Source organism: Anas acuta, chromosome 16 (assembly GCF_963932015.1).
Source record: "Anas acuta chromosome 16, bAnaAcu1.1, whole genome shotgun sequence".
NCBI lineage: Eukaryota > Metazoa > Chordata > Aves > Anseriformes > Anatidae > Anas > Anas acuta.
In genome coordinates, this window is record NC_088994.1 from 16,014,829 (window position 1) to 16,033,642 (window position 18,814).

Sequence of the window (18,814 nt, forward strand, 5' to 3'; positions counted from 1 at the left end):
AGCCTTCTTTTCTCCAGGCTGAACATCCCCAGCTCCCTCAGCCCTCCAGGACAGGGATCTCCAGGCCGAGCACCTCCAGACCAAGGGCTTCCATCGCCTCCTTCCCACCCTTCCGAGGTCCCTCCTGCTGCTGCGAGCTGACCCCGGCAGAGGGAAGGGGCCCTGCCCTGCTCAGCCTCACCTCAAGCACTGCATGCACCACAGGACGAGGACATCAAGGTGTTAGGGAGGGACAGGACCCGAGGGAACGGCGTGGAAGGGTCCGGCTGGGTGTCAGGGGAAGGTTCTGCACCCAGAGGTGGTCGGGCACTGAACGGGCTCCCCAGCTCACAGCACCGAGTTGCTGGAGTTTGAGGAATGTTTGGGCAGGGTCTGGGTTTGGGTGGTCCTGTGAGGAGCCAGGACTCCTGCTGGGTCCCTTCCAACCCAGGGTATTCGGTGGTGGCACCCAGTGGGGTGGCCACAGGGCACGGGGACAGGGGCGCAAGGTGGTGGCTGGCTGGTGGTCACCACACTTTGTGCGCAAATAATCCCCGGAGGAAGATTAACCAGATTGGAAGATTACTGGCCCTAATCGCATAAGGTCATTTGTTCCAGTTAACTGGAGAGATCTCAGTCTGCGGCAGCCTGTGCTAAAATAAGAAGGCTCCCAGTGAAGTGATGGAAATGAGCACTTATGCACAGCATCCTGGCCGGGATGGGAGTGATTCAGGCTTGCTTTGGATTTTTTTCCTGACATCAACCAAAAGAACCAGCAGGATCGGGGCTAAATGCCAAAGCTGAAAAACACTCCCTTTGGTGTGGGGGCTGCCGGCTGGAGATTTCAGGGCTGGATTGGGAGGCAGCTGCTCCCCATCCGCAGCCTCAGCGTTTGCTCCTGCAGAGTCCCTGTGCCGTGTGGGCGCTGAGGGGCACGGCACGCGGGGGGCACGGGGCAAGGACCTGCCCTGCCCCTGCAGCCTCACACCGCAGCGTCCACCGCAGAGCCACCGGCTCCAGCTTTCTGCCTGGCACGAAGGCAGCATTTGATCCGTAGTGCTTTGATGGGATCAGAAGGCAGCCTGCCCGATTTTCGTGTGTGCTGGGAGCATGACTAGAGCTGGAGGTGGATTTACCTCCCCGGGACACAGACTTCTCAGAGCAGTGACAAAAAGCTCCATGGGTAGCAGAAACCCAGTGGGGATGGGGATGGGATGGGATGGGATGGGGATGGGGATGGGGATGGGATGGAGATGGAGATGGAGATGGGGATGGAGATGGAGATGGAGATGGAGATGGGGATGGGGATGGGGATGGAGATGGAAATGGGGATGGGGTGATATTGGGATGGGATGGGATGGGGATGGGGATGGGGATGATATTGGGATGGGATGGGGATGGGGTGATATTGGGATGGGATGGGATGGGGATGGGGATGGGGATGATATTGGGATGGGGATGGGGATGTTCTACCATGTCCTGGCAGCAGTGGGGGACACTCAGTGACCATCCCTGGGGCAGGCTGTGCTGGTTGCCAGCACACACCGAAATGCAGGCAGGGTTTCACCAGGGCTGCTCGGATGCAGGGGGCACAGCTCAGCACAGACACGTGGGGAGCTGCGGCAGGAGGCATGGCAAAGCCCTGGGCACCTGGAGAACGACCCCAGGGCAGCAGCGGCTGCCGGAGCCGTGCTCTGCGGGGCCTCTCCTGAGCCAGGCTCTGAGCCAGCCACAAATCATCGCGGCCTTCCTCCTCCTCCTGGATCCGGCGCCACGGGCAAGCCGCTTGCTTGGAAGCTGGACTCAGCCCGGAGCCCGGAGGCCCATTTGGATTGATTGCATGTTGATGTGCCCTCCTGGGAAACCGTGCAGCCGGAGCGAGCGGCCACCCGCCCGCTGCCACGGGCTGGTTTGCATCACTCCGTGTTTTGCTGTGCAAAGAGAAGGTTTGGGTTTCAGCGTGTTCCTTTTTTTTTTTTTTTCCTTGCAGCACTTTTATTTATGCAGCTAGAAACCCTCCCTGCCTGCCTGCTGACAGCTGCATGGGAAGGCTTCGGGGATGTTTATAGTGTTTTTTTCTTTTTTTTCTTTCTCATTTTTCCCTCTGACTGCCAGGGTCTGTTGTTAAGATAAATCAGACATCAAACCACAGCCACCGTGTTTTCAGACTTTGGACATTCAGCTCCACTCTTGGAGGGGGCATTTCGGGATCTGTGGAGGAAGGCAACTCCTTTTCCCCCTGATTTCCCCATCCCCTTGCCCTGGGGCTGTGCCCACCATCACTGGTGTCCCGTCACCCAGCCAGGACAGACCCCTCGGGGCTGGGGGTGCCCAGCAGTACTCAGATCCCCCTCATCGCAGCGACTTGCAGCAGGCTCTGTCCAGCGGAGCCCTCCTTCTGGAGGAGCCCTGGTGCTGAGCAGCCCCACCGGGCTCCTTTCTTCTGGCTCCGGGATGCCGGGAGCATCCCCTCCCCCAGGCAGGCGTTTGCAGAGGGGATCTGTCAGGAGCAGCTCAAGGTTAGGCATTTCGGTCGTATTTCCCATGCTAATACATGCAGCAGCACCGGGAGCCTCGCGGAGGGCCTGACTCTGCTCCCCCGGGCTGATGAAGCCGTCCTCCCCCAGCCCGCTGCCAGGCACCCGGCCCCTCCCCAGCTTCGGGCTGATCCCCTGGGGCCCCCGGTGCTGCTGGCACCAAGTGGCCTCAGCACTTCTCCTTTGGGGGGCTCCTGGTGGGGTTCCCCAGAGCTGGGACCCTCCTGAAGCAGGGCTCGGGGCCAGCCCAGTAGGTCCTGGCTGTGTGTGGGGGGAAAAACCCCAGCGGCTCCCCCCTTCCCTCCCTCAGGCTGCCCTGGCAGGGGTCTGGTGGCCTTGGGCAGGAGCCTGGTGGCTGTGTCCTTGTGGGGCCCCCGTGTCCCTGTGGTGTCACCATGTCCTTTGCTGTCCCCATGTCCCTATGTCCTCATGGTGTCCCCATGTCCTTTGGTGTCCCCGTGGTGTTCCCATGTCCATGGGGTGTCCCCATGTCCCCATGTCCTCTGGTGTCCCCATGTCCCTGAGTCCCTTGGTGTCCCTTTGGTGTCCCCATATCCCTGTGGTGTCCCCGTGTCCCCATATCCCTGTGGTGTCCCTGGGGTGTCCCCATGTCCCTGTATCCCTTGGTGTCCCCTTGGTGTCCCTGTGTCCTCGAGTCCCTTGTTGTCCCCATGTCTCCATGTCCCCATGTCCCTTGGTGTCCCCGTGTCCCTGTGCCCCTTGGTGTCCCCTTGGTGTCCCCTTGGTGTCCCCATGGTGTCCCCATGTCCCCTGTCCCCACATCCCCGCGCTGCTGCAGCAGCGGCACCGCACCCCCGTGCGCCCAGCCCCCCCCGGACCCTCCCCGTTCCGTGGGGCCGGCCCCGGGGGCTGGGCCGCGCTCGGGGCCGCTCCCGGTGGCACCGCGGGGGCTCGGCGGGGAACCGGGACCGGACCGGGGATACCGGGAGGGGGGGGGGACGAATAGGGGGGGGTGAGAGGAGACCCTGCCGGTACCGTACCGAGGAGAGGGAAGGGGAAGGGAGACACAAGGGGGGGGAGCATCCCGGAGGGGGGCGGTGCCGGTGCCGGTTCCCGGTGCCGGTTCCCGGTGCCGGTAGCGGTTCGGCGGGGCTCGGGGCGAGGCCGGCGGGGGCGGGCGCTGCCGGGGCGGGCTCGTCGGTGCCGTCCTCCCCCCGGAAGTCTCCCCCGCTCCCTCCTTTCTCCTCCTCTCCCCGCAACATGGCCGCGAAATCGGACGGCGGCGGCGGCCCGGCCGTGCGCTTGGAGAGCCCCGGGGGCGGTGGAGATGGAGGAGGAGGAGGAGGGGGCGGCGGAGGGGGGACCCGGAGGGCGGCGGAGGGGGTCGCGTCCCCCCCGTCCAGGCGGTACCGGCTGCGGGACGGCTGCTGGGTGCTGGGCGCGCTGCTCGTTTGCTTCGCCGACGGCGCCTCGGACCTGTGGCTGGCGGCCCACTACTACGTGCGGGGGCAGCGCTGGTGGTTCGGGCTGACGCTGCTCTTCGTGCTGCTGCCCTCCCTCGTGGTGCAGCTGCTCAGCTTCAGGTGGTTCGTCTACGACTTCGCCGCCGCCGCCGCCGGCAGCACCAAGGACAGCGCCGGCAGCACCAAGGACAGCGCCCGCGGCCCCCGCGGCTGCTGCCGCCTCTGCGTCTGGCTGCTGCAGGGCTGCATCCACCTGCTGCAGCTGGGGCAGGTCTGGAGGTAAAAGGGGGTGAATTGGGGTGGGGGGGTCAGTGGGTGGGTGGGGGGGTCAGTGGGGTGGAGTGGGATGGGATAGGATAGGATAGGATGGGATGGGATGGGATGGGGCTGCAGGGCTGCATCCACCTGCTGCAGCTGGGGCAGGTCTGGAGGTAAAAGGGGTGAATTGGGGTGGGAGGGTCAGTGGGTGGGGTGGGATGGGATAGGATGGGATGGGATGGGATGGGGATAGGGGGCTGCATCCACCTGCTGCAGGTGGGAAAGGTCTGGAGGTAAAAGGGGTGGGATGGGGTGGGGGGGGTCACTGGGTGGGGTGGGGGGGTCACTGGGATGGGATGGGATGGGGCTGCAGGGCTGCATCCACCTGCTGCAGTTGGGAAAGGTCTGGAGGTAAAAGGGGGTGAATTGGGATGGAGGGGTCAGTGGGTGGGGTGGGGGGGTTATTGGGGTGGGGTGGGATGGGATGGGATGGGATGGGGATGGGGATGGGGGGCTGCATCCACCTGCTGCAGCTGGGGCAGGTCTGGAGGTAAAGGGGGTGAACTGGGGTAGGGTGGGGGTCATTGGGGTGAGATGGGATGGAATGGGATGGGGCTGCAGGGCTGCATCCACCTGCTGCAGCTGGGGCAGGTCTGGAGGTAAAAGGGGGTGAATTGGGGTGGGGGGGTCACTGGGTGGGGTGGGGGGGTCATTGGGGTGGAGTGGGATGGGATGGGATGGGGATAGGGGGCTGCATCCACCTGCTGCAGGTGGGAAAGGTCTGGAGGTAAAAGGGGGTGGGGTGGGGGTCATTGGGGTGGGATGGGATGGGATGGGGCGGGATGGGGCTGAATCCACCTGCTGCAGGTGGGGCAGGTCTGGAGGTAAAGGGGGTGAGTTGGGGTAGGGTGGGGGTCATTGGGGTGAGATGGGATGGGATGGGATGGGGCTGGGGGGCTGCATCCACCTCCTGCAGCTGGGAAAGATCTAGAGGTATGGGGGAGTTTGGGGTGGGGGTGTCACTGGGTGAGGTGGGGGGATCACTAGGATGGGATGGGATGGGATGGGATAGGGCTGCAGGGCTGCATCCACCTGCCACAGCTAGGGTGGGTCTGTAGGTACAGGGGTATTTGGGGTGGGGATGGGTTGGGATGGGGCTGGGGGGCTGCATCCACCTGCTGCAGCTCAGACAGATCTGTTGGTACGGGGGGGTCACCAGGATGGGGGAGGCTGGAGGGAGGGGCAGGGACATGAGGGGGATGTAGGTGGGAGTGGGAAGGTGCAGCAGGGGTCCGGCATGGGATGGGCATGGGATTGATCCTGTGCAGCCACAGCAGGAGGGGCAGGGGGTAGGGACCCCCCGGCAGAGCCGGGCTGGGGGTGCAGGTGGCCATGGGCACTGGGAACCCACAGCCCCACTGGTGGCACAGCCCCACTGACCCCCACAGATGGATCTTGGGGTTTTGGGGTGCTCCTGGCAGCCCCGAGCACCCCTGGCTCTGAGCCTCCCCCAGGAGGGTCCCCAGGCTCCTGCTTGCAGCCGGCTGGGGGTGCAGGGGGGGGTGTTTGTGCCCCTGCCTGCCCCTTCCCGAGCCTGAGGCTGGGCAGGGAGGGCGAGCTCTGAGCTGGGGGGGCTGGGGGGCTGCTGGCAGGACAGTTTCCCTCTCAGCACCTTCCTCCCCTGCGCCCGTGCCGCTCCCTCCTCGGCGCTGTAACGGAGCTGGCTCCTGGGGGGGCTGGGAGGGCGCGGAGACAATGGCAAATTCCTGAAACAATGCCCTGAGCAAACCACGCTCCCCGGGGGCTGCCTCGCTGCTGCTGCTGCCCCTCACGAGCTCCCCGAGTCCAGAGGCTGCTCTCATCCTCCTTGCTGTCTGCACGCGCTTTTTTGCCGCTTTGCTTGGGATGCTCCAGGGAGCACCAACTTTGTTCCACGGCGCACCGTGCCACGGAGGCTCCTGCCCCTTCCCTCTCCTTGCACTGCCCCTCCCCGCTCCGTAATGCCCAACGGGGGCAGGATGGGTGCAAGGTTGGCCTTTGTGTGCTTGGAGAGCTGGGGAGGGAGAGGAGGGGAGGGAGAGGACGGGGCTCCAGCCGTGCTGGGGTCGGGGTTTTGCTCCCGTTTTGTGTCGGCCGTGGAGGCTCTTAAGCCAATTAAAGTGGGAACTCGGCACCGACCCTCCCGGACATGCCGGGCGCAGGCTGCAGCTGAGGCTCTTCCTAATCTCGGGATTTGGGATTTGCTCGGGTGACCAGTTAAATGCAGTTCGCTAAACCCATTAGCGGGGTTGGATCCGGTGCAGGTGGATGTGACAGTTTAAGAAGTGCTGAATTATACCCGAATAAATACTGCATGTGCAGGGAAGGCTTTTCCCTGGGCAGGGCGCCGGGGCCCTGCTGCGCCCTTTGCCAAACACCTCCCCCTTCCCTGATTTATCTGCGCGGCCCTGGCCTGGGCAGCCCCGATTCCCTCGGCAGCTCTCACCCTACAGGATCGATCGCTGCGCAGCGCCGGCCCCAGCTGCGCCCCAGGCAGGACCCCCAACCCACACCCACAGCAGCTGCCGGGGTGCGAAGGCGAGCTGGCCACGAGCACCGACCTGGAGACCGCCCCAAATTAAAGCTGCTGCGAGAATCCGCGGAAGGCAGCTGTAATCAGTGCCTTCACAACGCCCTGCTGTGGGTGCCCTCTGGAGACGTTTTGGGGGCAGGAACATGTGCTCGTGGCTGGCAGCCCCAGCACAGGGCAGTGGGGAGCTGGCCAGGGGCAAGGGGCTGCTGGTGCCAGTCCCATGGGACGGAGCCTCCCCGTGCGCCTGCTGGGGCTTGGCAGCTCAGGAGCTCCTACCCTCTCCGTTCACAGAAGGTCAGCAGCTTTTTTGCCATGTGTAGCAATACCGAGGGGAAGGGAGCTCCGTGGGGACCTGGTCTCCATCGCAGGGACAACACCGGGAGCAGGAGGGACACGGGGCCCTCCTCCACGTGTCGGCGTGATGTCCGTGGCACTCAGGGCTCTCCCCAACCTGAGTATGGGGGATGTGTGATGCCTTAGGATGGCTGCAGCAGGAGAGCAATCCTCTCCTTGTTTAAATCAAGGGATGACATCCCAAATTACCTTTCGGGGAAGCTGCACTCTGTATCACTCGCTCTTGGGCTGCTGGCTCCCTCCGGCTCCTTCACCTGGGGGCGGTGGCTGGTGGCACTGGTTGTGCCAGGGCCTGGCTTTTCTTCCTGCACCTCTTTTCTCCCAACACTTGAGGTGTGGAGGCAGCCGTGGGCATTTCCCGGGGCTGATCCTGGGCACCAGGTCGGTGACGAGGGGCACGGGGGTGGCCGATGGCTGGAGCTGTGCCACCAGGACCCGCGTGGTGCTACGGGGCTGAGGGCGAGCAAACGGCGCTGCTGCCCCGCGCCCGCCCCAGCCCTCGGTGGAGATTTTTGTCAGATTGGGCTTTTTAATACAAAGGAGGCAGTAATTAGCCCTAAGAGCTCTCTCGGTTGGTTTCTGCCTCATCATCAGTTTTTTTTGAAAATTAAATGATTTTTTTTTTTTTAAAGTAATTGATTCTGTATTTCTCGTGCAGCTGCTGCTGCGCCCGGTTCGTAAAAACCTGGCGGCGCTCCGTCAGTGCGCGCGGGGCTGAAACACAAACCCTGCCGCCAAGCGCATAACAAACAAGAACCAACGTCTCCTTCTGGCAACTTGATGGGAGACGAAATCTCATTTTAACGAGCTCTACGGAGCTGACAGTGAGATGGGAGAATAATTGAGCCCTGCCAAAAACGGGGGAGGCCGAGGGTCACTTGTTGAGTGCCGAGGAGCCGGGGACCACGCACGCAGGAGATGTGCATGGTTGTGGCTCCCTGTCCTGCTGGTGATGGATGTGAGCTCTGGGCATCACAGGGACGGTGCTGCTGTGGGGTTTGTGTGCGTGGGGCTGTTGTGTGCTGCGGGCAGTGGGGTCATGGTGATGATGAGCCCGGTTGGTGACTGATTACATGGAGAGGGCAGGGCTCCTGCCTCGGTGTCCTGGCTCTGCTGGGGCTGCAGGGTTTCGCTCCCAAGCCTGGTGCTGTTCCTCTCAGGCTGCGTGTTCCAGCCCCGCTTTTACACTAAAGCAAAAAAAAAAGCAGGGACCAGGAGCCTGCGGGGTCGCAGATCAGCACCTGGTGGCAGTTGGCACGTGGTGAAACCGGGCTGGAAGTACCAAAATCACACCGTTTGCTGACAGCAATGTCTTTGTGGGGCTGCCAGTGCTTGGAAGGTCCTTGCGAGGCTCTCAGGGAGGGATGGATGGGGCAGGTGGTGCCGGGCTCCTGGGGGCTCCGCCAGCCTCATGGGGGACATCGTGTGGGAAAGAGGCTTTGGTCCTTGCCAGGGTGCTCCCCCGGCGTGGGTCTGTGCTTTTCCAGCCTCACCACGCTGGGACACGGCTCTGCTGTCCCCTGCACGCTGAGCAGGGAGGGTTTTGGTGGGACCACAAGCTGCTGGTGACACCGGTCGTGTCCCCGAGCTGCTGGTGGAGCCCAGCTTCCTTCTCCCCCGGCCTCCCTCTGTCCCCACCACTCTGCTTGGCCACCCGAGCCCCCTCCGGTGCCGACTCACGGCACAGCCCAGCAGGACGCAGCCGCTGCTGCCCGGCGCTGGGCTCCCCTCCAGAGAGAGGAGGCTGCAGCAGGAGCCATACGGAGCAGGGCTGCAGAGAGGGGGAAGCCAGATGGGAAGCCTGAAATCAGCCCGGCTGAGCCCCGGCCTCACCGGGGCCCTCGGGCTGCCCTGGCTTCGCGTGATCCGGGTGGGAGGACGCCGGGGGCAGCTCTGCAGGGTGCTGGAGACGATGCCCAAGGGATGCCCGGTGCCCCCTCCCTGTGGGGTCGCGGGGTGCTGCCCTCCCCTCCTGCCTGCTATGGCTTTGAGCGGGGCTGCCCGGGGCAAGAGCAGATGGCAGCGGCAGCGGGGTGGCCGGGGGGACTGCGGTGGTGCCAGCTGACGGCCCCCACCACATCTCCGGGCTGTGTGCCCCCCGACCCCACACCGGCCGCAGGAGGGGCTCAGGAGCTCGGCCCCGGGACACCCCCACAGCAGGAGCAGGGCCGGCTCCTGCCTGCTCCCTGCTGATGGATGAGCCGAAAGTGCTGGGCTCAGGGCTTCTCCCGGCACTCGCGGGCTAATGGAGTCGGCTGGCAGCGTTTTATGGATCTGATAGAAAGGCCATCAGTTTGCGTGACAGTTTTACTAGGTTGGGAGGAAGCTTTACGGTCTGGCTTCCTTTCGCTTAATCTTTCTGCTTTCGTAGCCATCCGTCTCCCTCCTCAACCCCCCCCCAAACCTGTGCGCGCTCGGCGGAGGTGGCTCTGCCCGGGCACGGCTGCTTGGGGACACCCCGCACGCCTGTCCCTGTGTCCCCTCCTTAGGACGAGGAGCATTTCCCTGCGCCCTGTGGCTGCTGGAGCTGGCCCAGTGCCTCGGGAAGGGGTCCCCGGTGACTCAGCCACTGCGTGCGTCGGTGCCACGCGTGGCTCCGCTGACCCCTGGCCGCTCACCAGATGGCCGGGGCCGGCGCGTGCCCGAGCCTGCGGCCCTGCCAAGAGCCCAGGCAGCACCGGCACAGGCGGACGGGGGCTCCCCGCGGGCACCCCGCACGACCAGCTGGTCCCTCCTGCTCCCTCCTTCCTCCGCCACCGCCCGCCTGGGGCAGGGGGAGGCAGGGAGGGGGGGGGCTGGATGGAAATATCCCCTTTGAGGCATAGCTGGATGCGGTTTTGGGCTGGGATGGGGGTACCTGGAATGCTCCGGGGGGGTGAAGAGAGGGGGTACGGGATGAGGGCCCCATTTGGGGCAGGAACCGGACCCTGCATGGGGAGAGAGGGCGCAGGGGAGCGGGCGCAGGGGACAAGGTGCCCTGCCCTGGCACCTCAGGGCCCTGCGTGGAGCCGCTGCGTCCTGGGGCAGCACGGGGACGTTTCCACGGCCTCGGATGGGGAAGGAAATGTGATGTTGGAGCACGGCGGTGACATCCCCGGGGCATGCCCGGCACAGGGGGGTTGCAGGGGCCGTTCTCACGCCCCTAACCCCCTCGTACAGGTACCTCCGCACGCTGTACCTGGGGCTGCAGAGCCGGTGGCAGGCCGAGCACCGCCGGCGCCACTTCTACTGGCGGATGATGTTTGAGAGCGCGGACATCAGCATGCTGCGCCTGCTGGAGACCTTCCTGAAGAGCGCGCCCCAGCTCGTGCTGCAGCTCAGCATCATGGTGCAGCAGAACAGCATCGAGCCGCTGCAAGGTAGGGGCAGCCCCCCTCCGACACGGCCCCCACGGCTTAGGGAAAAGGGCTGGAGGAGGTCCGGGGTGCTGCAGACCCCAGCCCCGTGCCCCCTGTGCCGCCCTCGACCCCGCTCTCACCGCCCCGTCCGCGCTCTGTGCCCGCAGGGCTCTCGGCCTCGGCCTCGCTCGTCTCCCTGGCGTGGATGATCGCCTCCTACCAGAAGGTGCTGCGGGACTCGCGGGAGGACAAGCTGCCCATGTCCTACAAGGGGGCCATCGTGCAGATCCTGTGGCACCTCTTCACCATCGCCGCCCGCGCCATCGCCTTCGCCCTCTTCGCCTCCGTGTTCCAGCTCTACTTCGGCATCTTCATCGTCACCCACTGGTGCATCATGACCTTCTGGATCATCCAGGGCGAGACGGACTTCTGCATGTCCAAGTGGGAGGAGATCATCTACAACATGGTGGTGGGCATCATCTACATCTTCTGCTGGTTCAACGTCAAGGAGGGACGGAGCCGCTACCGCATGTGCATCTACTACATCATCACGCTGTCCGAAAACGCCGCCCTCACCGCCCTCTGGTTCCTCTACTACAACCGCGAGACCACGTCCGACTTCGACGCCTTAATCCTCGTCTGCGTGGTCAGCTCCAGCTTCGCCCTCGGCATCTTCTTCATGTTCATCTACTACTGCCTCTTGCACCCCAACGGCCCCATGTTCGGCCCCCACGCCGGGGGCTGCATTTTCCGGCAGCAGCCGCCACCGGCGCCGGGGTCCCCCGCGGACGCCGTCACCAGCCCCCCGCGCTCGCTGCCGCGGACTACAGGGGGGGAGCGGGAAGGGGCTCCGGGGGACCGGGACAGCTGCGTGCCCGTCTTTCAGGTGCGCCCCTGCGCCCCTACACCGCCGGCCGCCCGCGCCCCGCGGACAGAGGGTCCCGTCATCCGCATAGACCTGCCCAGGAAGAAGTACCCGGCCTGGGACGCCCACTTCATCGACCGGCGCCTTCGGAAAACCATCCTGGCGCTGGAGTACGCCTCCCCCACCACCCCGCGCCTGCAGTACCGCACCGCCGGCGTTTCCCAGGAGCTCCTGGAGTACGAGACCACCGTGTAGGGCGGGCGCGGGGGCCGCCGTGGTGCCCCCCGCCACCCTCTCCAGCCGGGCTGTCCCATCTCTTCGCAGCGTTTTGCCTTTCTTTTCGGTTCACCGGCGCCGAGGGGTGACCGCGCCGAGCGCCCCGCGGGCAGGGGCCGGTGAGGTCCCTTGGTGCTATCCCCCCTTCCCCACTTTTCCCCTTCCCCACGCCGCCCTCCTGTGACCCCGCTCCTCGTCCCACCCGGCTCTGCGCCGGGGGCTTGTCCTTGCCAAAATACCTCACCTGTGCCTGAGCCCCGCAGCGCCCGGCTCCCGGCCGGGCTGGCCAGGTCGGTGGCGCAGGGTGGGGACCGTGGGGTGCCCCGGGGCTCGGGGGTGGTGGGTGCCCCGCTCCGGTGAGGGGCTTTGGGCACGGCGGGGCATGGTGCAGGGGATGTGCAGGGGACACACAGTGGGACGGGGCCATGGGGATGCTGGAGAGGGGCTGTACCGGGGTGTGGGGGGCTCCTGTCCCCCCCAGGGAGCAGGTGGTGGTGGGGAGCGAGCAGGGAACAGCTGGGGTCTGGCCACCCCCCGATGTCCCCTACTTCCCCGAGCCCCCCAGACCCGGGGGTCTCCCTTCATCTCAGCCCTCGGTTCCCCCCGCTGTGGGCTCTGGCTGTGCCTGCGCCCCAGGGGGCTCCTGCTCCATGTGGGGTGCAGCCCCCAGCCCTGAGCCAGGCCCTCGATGCCAGCCGGGTGCTGTGGGGGGGGGGTCCTGCACCCCGCCGTCCCCTCCCACCCTCCTGGGAACCGCTTCATCGCATCGTGTTTGTTTTCACCTGGTAGGTGACATTTGTGTGACATTTTCTACCTCCGCTGACGCTGGTGGGGCAGGGCCTGGCTGGCACCGGGGGGGTTGGGGGGGGACATTGCAGGGTGGTGGCATCGCTCCCGGGGGGGCTCCCCAAGGCCGGATTCACCCCCAGCCATTCCCTCCCCCCTTTCCCAGCCGGGAGCATTTCCATCCACACCCCCGTCAGCATCAGCCCCCCCCAGCTCCAAGGTGTGAACCGGAGCCAGGATCCTGCCCCCCACCCCCCGGTGCCCCCCCCAGCCCCTGCAGAGGAGCAGGGCTGCCCCGGGCTCCGGCTCTGAATGTGTGCCCTGCTCCTGCGGGGCCGGGCTCCCCGGACCCCTGCCCGAAGGGCTGTGCTGAATGTACCCCCCCGTGCCCCCCCCCGTGTCCGTGTGTCCGTCCTCTGTGTTTGCAGCTGGGTCCGCAGGGCAGAGCTCCTGGCATCCCCGGGCCGTGCACCACAGCACGTGCAGAGCCCCCCGGCACGCACCCACAGCCCCCCCGTGCCTTCCTCCAACCCTGGTGCCCCCCCCCAGGTCCCCGAGCTGTGCCCCGAGCTGGCAGCCCTGCCCCAGCCCCGCTGTGCCCCTGTGGCACCCTGGGGTCCCCAAGGCGCTGTGGGGTCCCCAAGGCGCTGTGGGGTCCCCATGGCGCTGTGGGGTCCCCAAGGCGCAGTGGGGTCCCCAAGGCACAGGGGGGTCCCCAAGGCACAGGGGGGTGCGCGGTGCCGCCGGTGCCCCCTTGCTTTTCTTTCCCATTTCTCCGTAGCTCGGAGGCCCCCGGATGACTGCGGGCTGGGATGGGCCGGGCTGGGGGTCACTGGTGCTAACTGGTGCTAACTGCAAGCCTCGGAAATCCTTTCGGAGGAGGTCACGGAGCAGCGCTGGGGCTGGGCAGCGGGCTGCCCCCCCCCCCCCGGGACCCGCACTCCTCCTCTCCCACCAGTAACGGGCAAAAAAATCCCCCCCATCCAGCCGAGCTCCGGTGCCCCCCGTCCAGCCGGGCTCTCAGCAGAGGAGGCTTCTGTTATCCTCAGGGAAGCGCTACGGGAAGATGGGACCCGGGGGGGGTTTTTTTTGGGGTGCGGGGGCACCCAGGAGCCCCACGGCCCTGGGAGCCCTCGAGCGGTGCCGTGCCGGTTCCTGCACCCCCTGCCCGCGCCCCCAGGGTTTGGAGCCACGCAGCCCGGGGTGATCTGCGCCCCCCCACCCCGTGTGCTCATTCCCCGGGGGGGGCGCGGGTCGGAGGGACATTTTTCTATGCACTCAAGCCACGGGCCCCTCAGCCCCGGGCTGCTCCCGTGGTGGGGTCAGGGCACGTGGGGCTGGGCCCCCTCCCCACAAACAGCTCCCCCCGCACCGTGCTCGCAGCCCCCATGCCCTGAGCCAACGGGGCTGAACAGACAACGCCGGGGGGGGGCTGCTGGTGGTGGTGGTGCCATCAGCACCCCCTGGCAAGGGGGCACCAAGGGGGCTTGACCCAGGGGGTGCTGTGGGGTGGGGGCTGCTCCGGCTCCCTTTTGGGGAAGGGGGGTCCTGGTCCCGGGGGGGGTGGGCGGCGTGGGGCAGGCAGCGGGGCCGCCCCGGGTTCAGGGAATGGGGAGGGGGACGTGGTTCGGACCGGGGCTGAGCTCTGCTGCTCTTTCCCAGGGCTGTTTTCTCCCCGGGGGGGGGGGGCTGCTGGGGGCCACGTCCCCACGGTGCTCGGGAGCGGGAGCCCGGCTGTCACGTACTGTAAATACTCCGTGTGCCACCTTCCTCTCCGGGACCCTCGGCGCGGGCAGGGCAGCGGGGGGTTGGGGGGGGGGGGGGAGGCGAGCAGGAGACCGGGGTCTGCCCGAGACTTTTTTGTATACCACAAACTTTTTGTATATTTTTAATTTTGCTGCAACATGAGATATTAAATTCATTTCAATAAGCCCTGCCTGCCGGAGCTTTTCTTTGCTGGTGCCCCTCCAGCTCTCCCCAATCTCCACCGGTGGCTCTGGGCTCTGCGTGGCCGTATTGGGGTGCTGGGGGGCTCTGCCCAGCCCTATTGGGGTGCTGGGGGGGCTCCGTCCTGGGGTGCTGGGGACATCAGGGACGGGGCAGGATGGTTGTGGAGGTCCAGGGCCCCCGGCAGGGAAGGGGTGCGTGGGCAGGATGCGGTGTGCCGGGGAGGAAACTGCCGGACACGGCCCCAGCCCAGCTCTCCCAGGCCAAATTCCTCCCTGCTGGAGGCCCTGGTCCCCATCCAGCCCCCAGACCCACGGGGGAGCTCCGAGCCCCATGGGCAGCTGTGGGGTTGGGGGGTTTTAGGGGCTGCTGCATGGCTCCAGCTGGAGCCTTTTCCCCATGGCAGGGCTGCTCACGGGCAGGGCAGGGGCAGCGAGGGGCAGGGAGCCCCCCAGTGAGGCCATGGGGAGGGGGCTGATGTGGGGCCATGGGGCAGTGAGGGGCTGGGGCTGCTCTGCTGCCTGGTCCCAAGGCACCCCCAGCCCCAATCCTGGTCCCAACCCAGTCCCAGCCCTGTCCCAGTACCAGCACCAGTCCCAGTGCCAGTCTCATCCCAGTTCCACCGCAGTCCCAGTCCCAGTCTGAGCCCAGTCCCAGTCCCAGTCCCTTCCCAGTCCCGTCCCAGCTCAGCCCAGCCCAGCCCAGCACCCCCGGCGGGGCAGGAACTCACATCAGAGCCGTCCTGGTGGAGTTTCCGACACAGGAAAACAACAAAGGCGTTGGACGGGGAGGACGGCGGCAGCGCCATGGACTGCGAGGCCAAGAGGGGGAAGAAGGTGAGCACATTTCGGGGGCTGTGGGGTGGCCAGGAGCAACCCCACAGCGCTCGTGGTGCCTGGGACGAGGGGTGGGAGATGGGGGAGATGGGGAGGGGGTCCCCACCTGCTGTCCCCTGGGGCCGAGCCCCCGAGTGGCGCAGATTTGGGGACCCCAGCCAGGAGGAGCCGTGCGGTGCCGGGGCTGGGTGCCCCCCCCTGTGGTGACGTGTCCCCAAACCCCGCTGTCCCTGGCAGGGTTTCGTGTCGCCCATCAAGCGGCTGGTTTTCCCCAAAGCGGCTCGCAAGCCGGCTCTCCGCAGCAGCGTGTACCGGCGGCCGCTGCACTCGGTGCCCCTCTACCCCCCCGACTACCTGATAGACCCCCAGATCCTGCTGCACGACTACGTGGAGAAGGAGGTGAAGGTAACGGGATGGGGGGGCCCCCAGGGACATCAGCAGCCCCATTTGCCATGCGGGAGGACCCCACCCACGGGGTTCTGGCCCCCTCCTGTCCTGGATAAACCCCCAAGGAGAAAGGGGGAGCAGGTTGGGGTGGGGGCAGGCTCCCCACCACCCCACCCCAGGGAGGTGCAGGGGGCCGTGGCGGTGGGAGGACACAAAACCCCAACCCCAGTGCCCCCTTAGGGCTGGCCTTCCACCCACAGGGCTCCCCCCTGCCCTCCCCAAAACCCTTTGGGGCTTTTCCCACCCCCCCCAGTTTTTAGGGCACCTGACCTGGGTGACCGCATCCCTGAACCCCTCCAGCCGGGACGAGGTGCTGCAGCTGCTGGACACCGCCAGGGTAAGAGGGCGCCCGGCACCCCACGGGGACGTCCCACCAGTGCCACCGGTGCCCCCCCCCCGACCCCGTACTCGCTCTCTGCCCCACAGCAGCTGAAGGAGCTGCCCCTGCAGACGACGCCGGAGCAGGACAGCATCCTCAGCCTGTCTGCCCGCTGCCTCCTGCTCACCTGGCGCGACGACGAGGAGCTGATCCTGCGCATCCCCACGCACGAGATCGCCGCAGCCTCCTACCTGCGCGACGACGCCCTGCACCTCCTCATCCTCAAAACGGGTGCGGGCGCCCTGCCGGGGTCCCAGCGCGACGGGGCTGACCCCGAGCACCCCGTGTGTGCCCCCCTCCCGGGGTGGGAGATGCGCTCCCAGCACCGGCTGCATTTAAGGGTGGTGGGAAATGATGCTGGAAGTACCCCCCCTGTGTGCATCCAGCTGGGGCGCAGGGGCTCCGGTGCTGTGATCCCCAACCCTGGGCTCAGCCACCAGCCTCGGCTGTGCCCTAATCCCCCTGCTCCCACCCCACCACAGCCCCCACCACCCAGCCCCACAGCCCCCAGCTCGCTGGGCCTCCCCTATCCCCCCCCCCACCCCCAGCCCCTCTGCTTCCCACCCAGCTGGACTCCAGGGTCAAACCGGGAGCCGGGTGCGTTGGGGACCACAGCCCCCACCCTGACACCCCGTCCCCCCCTTGCTGCCCCCAGGTCTGGGAGTGGACCCGGTCCCTGCCGGAGCGCACCCCGAGACGACCCCGGTCGGCGTGCCGGAGGCAGCCCCGGCTGAGAAGCGTCCGGGGGGCGCGTGGCCAGAACCGGGGCGCCTGGGGGGCCCGATGGAGCGGCGGCACACCATCTGCAGCCTGGACTGGCGGGCGGCACGGGGCGGGCAGGAGGGCCGGCAGGGCGGCAGCCTGGAGCGGCGGCGGGGCGGCAGCTGGGAGCGGAGGCAGCGCGGGCGGCCCTCGGGGAGCTGGGAGCGCCGGCAGCCCTGCGGAGGCAGCTGGGAACGGCGCCGAGCCGGCACAACCGGAGGCAGCTGGGAGCGCGGCACCGGTTTCGGCAGCTGGGAGCGGCGGCACGCCGGCAGCAACCCCCTGGACCCCCAGCCCTGCCCCGATGCCTACTCCAACCTCGTCATCCTCGCCGTGCCCAACAGGGTGAGTGGCCCCGGCATGTGCCCAAACTTCTGGCATGCGCCCACCACCCCCCGGCACGTGCCCACCCCCCCTGGCACATGCCCACCCTCTCTTCTTCCCCCCTTCATCCCCTGCAGGATGCCGCCGAGGAGTCCTGTGCGCTCATCTGCCAGGTTTTCCAGATCATTTACGGGGACCAGAGCATCGAGTGCGTGGACCGTGCCGGGTACCACTACACCTCCACGCCCACGCGGCCCTGGCTCTCCAGCAGGAGTGAGTGGCTGGGGGGGGTGGGATGCTGAGTGGGACTGCACAGGGCTGGGGGGCTTGGGCACAGCGCGGGGGGGACCTGCCCTGGTTCTCACTGGGCTCTCCCTCCCCAGGTGAGAGCTGCCGCACGGACGGGACGTACGGCTACGATGCCGACTTCAGCTGCTGCAGCTCCTTGTGAGTCCGGCTTCCCCCGGGTGCCCCCGTGCTGGGTGCCCGTCCCAGCTGCAGACCCCCCCAGCCCTACCCAATGGACCTGCTGACCCCCTCCCCGCCCCTCTCCTCCCGCAGCAATGGCTCCGAGACGTTCGAGGCGTATTACAGCGGGGCCTCCTCGCCCTCCTTCCACCAGTCCCACCACAGCCTGGCCACCGCCTGTAGCGGCAGCGACCAGAGCAGCGCGGGGCTGGAGCAGCTGCAGGACTACATGGTGACGGTGAGGGTGCCAGGGGGGGGCCCCGCTCCTCTCCGGGTGCCGGGGAGCAGCCGGTTGGGTGCGGGGTGATGGGGTCGGGGCCGTGCGCTGCTCCTACCCCCGAGCTGTCCCCGTAGCTGCGCAACAAGCTGTCACCCCAGGAGATCCAGCAGTTCGCCCTGATGCTCCGCGAGTACCGGCTGGGCACGCCGGTGCAGGAGTACTGCGCCGACCTCCTGCGCCTCTACGGGGACCGGAGGAAGTTTCTGCTCCTGGGTGAGTGCAGGGGTGCCCACCCCCCAGCTGCTGGGGTGTCTGAGCAGCCCCAGCGATGGGTCACTGCGTCGTGTTGGCCATGTCCAGGTGTCTTTTTGGGGATGGGGAGCTGGTCCTGGGTGTGTGCTGGGGGGTTTTGGGTCTCCGCTGCTTTGTGGATGCCCCTGCAATGGGATGGGGCCGGCTGGCACCCCCCGGGCACGGTCACCCCGAGCCTCACGGCGCCTGCTGCAGGAATGAGGCCCTTCATCCCCGACCAAGACATCGGGTACTTCGAGACCTTCCTGGAGAGCATCGGCATCCGCGAGGGCGGCATCCTCACCGACAGCTTCGGCCGCATCAAGCGCAGCATGAGCAACACCTCGGCCTCGGCCGTGCGGAGCTACGACAGCTGGTCCCTGCGCTCCGAGTCCGAGTCCTTCAACCGCAGGATCACCGACATCACCCACGACATCGAGGCGCTGGCGCGGGACGAAGAGGAGGAGGAGGAGGAGGAGGAAGAGGACAACTATCTGTGAGGGGCTGCTGAAGCCCCACGCCTGGCATTGTCCCCACTTTGTCCCCCCACGGGAGGGGACGAGGCTCCGCGCTGCCCCCCCAGCAGCCCCCCGTGCTGTAATTTTTGCAGATCGCAATTAAATGCCCAGGATGGGAGCAGCCACCGTCCTGCTGTCCCGGGGCAGCGCCTCCGGGGACCCCCCCGGCAGGACCAGGATGGGTCAGGGGGGAGCAGGGCCAGCAGCAGGGGCCGTGCTGCCCGCAGAGCTGT

The 18,814-nt window shown here is 66.8% G+C and overlaps 2 protein-coding genes across 3 annotated transcripts; both read left to right on the forward strand.

Annotated features, from left to right (window-relative positions):
* Positions 1-3,571: 3,571 nt before the first annotated feature.
* XKR7 (XK related 7) lies at positions 3,572-11,999 on the forward strand. 2 transcript variants are annotated; one of them, XM_068700991.1, is made up of 3 exons: positions 3,572-4,219; positions 10,284-10,483; positions 10,630-11,999. In XM_068700991.1, the coding sequence occupies exons 1-3, from the start codon at positions 3,738-3,740 to the stop codon at positions 11,580-11,582; spliced, it is 1,635 nt and encodes a 544-aa protein (XP_068557092.1). In that variant the 5' UTR covers positions 3,572-3,737; the 3' UTR covers positions 11,583-11,999. The 2 variants fall into 2 exon arrangements, with proteins under 2 accessions (XP_068557092.1, XP_068557093.1); XM_068700992.1 differs by lacking the exon at positions 3,572-4,219 and adding an exon at positions 4,813-4,857.
* A 2,575-nt stretch (positions 12,000-14,574) lies between these two features.
* CCM2L (CCM2 like scaffold protein) lies at positions 14,575-18,707 on the forward strand. Its single transcript, XM_068700990.1, has 10 exons — positions 14,575-15,172; positions 15,410-15,577; positions 15,873-15,956; positions 16,046-16,229; positions 16,654-17,105; positions 17,222-17,357; positions 17,468-17,531; positions 17,646-17,790; positions 17,907-18,045; positions 18,280-18,707. The coding sequence occupies exons 1-10, from the start codon at positions 15,143-15,145 to the stop codon at positions 18,561-18,563; spliced, it is 1,686 nt and encodes a 561-aa protein (XP_068557091.1). The 5' UTR covers positions 14,575-15,142; the 3' UTR covers positions 18,564-18,707.
* Positions 18,708-18,814: the final 107 nt, after the last annotated feature.

What these genes read in the sequence shown, in the direction of transcription:
- CCM2L (XM_068700990.1), top strand. Translation starts at nt 15,143, where the DNA reads ATGGACTGCGAGGCCAAGAGGGGGAAGAAG. An exon ending in AGGCCAAGAGGGGGAAGAAG is followed by an intron (nt 15,173 to 15,409) that starts GTGAGCACATTT and finishes TGTCCCTGGCAG; the next exon opens with GGTTTCGTGTCGCCCATCAA. An exon ending in GCCCTGGCTCTCCAGCAGGA is followed by an intron (nt 17,358 to 17,467) that starts GTGAGTGGCTGG and finishes CTCCCTCCCCAG; the next exon opens with GTGAGAGCTGCCGCACGGAC.
- XKR7 (XM_068700991.1), top strand. Translation starts at nt 3,738, where the DNA reads ATGGCCGCGAAATCGGACGGCGGCGGCGGCCCGGCCGTGCGCTTGGAG. An exon ending in CAGCTGGGGCAGGTCTGGAG is followed by an intron (nt 4,220 to 10,283) that starts GTAAAAGGGGGT and finishes CCCCTCGTACAG; the next exon opens with GTACCTCCGCACGCTGTACC. An exon ending in CAGCATCGAGCCGCTGCAAG is followed by an intron (nt 10,484 to 10,629) that starts GTAGGGGCAGCC and finishes CTGTGCCCGCAG; the next exon opens with GGCTCTCGGCCTCGGCCTCG.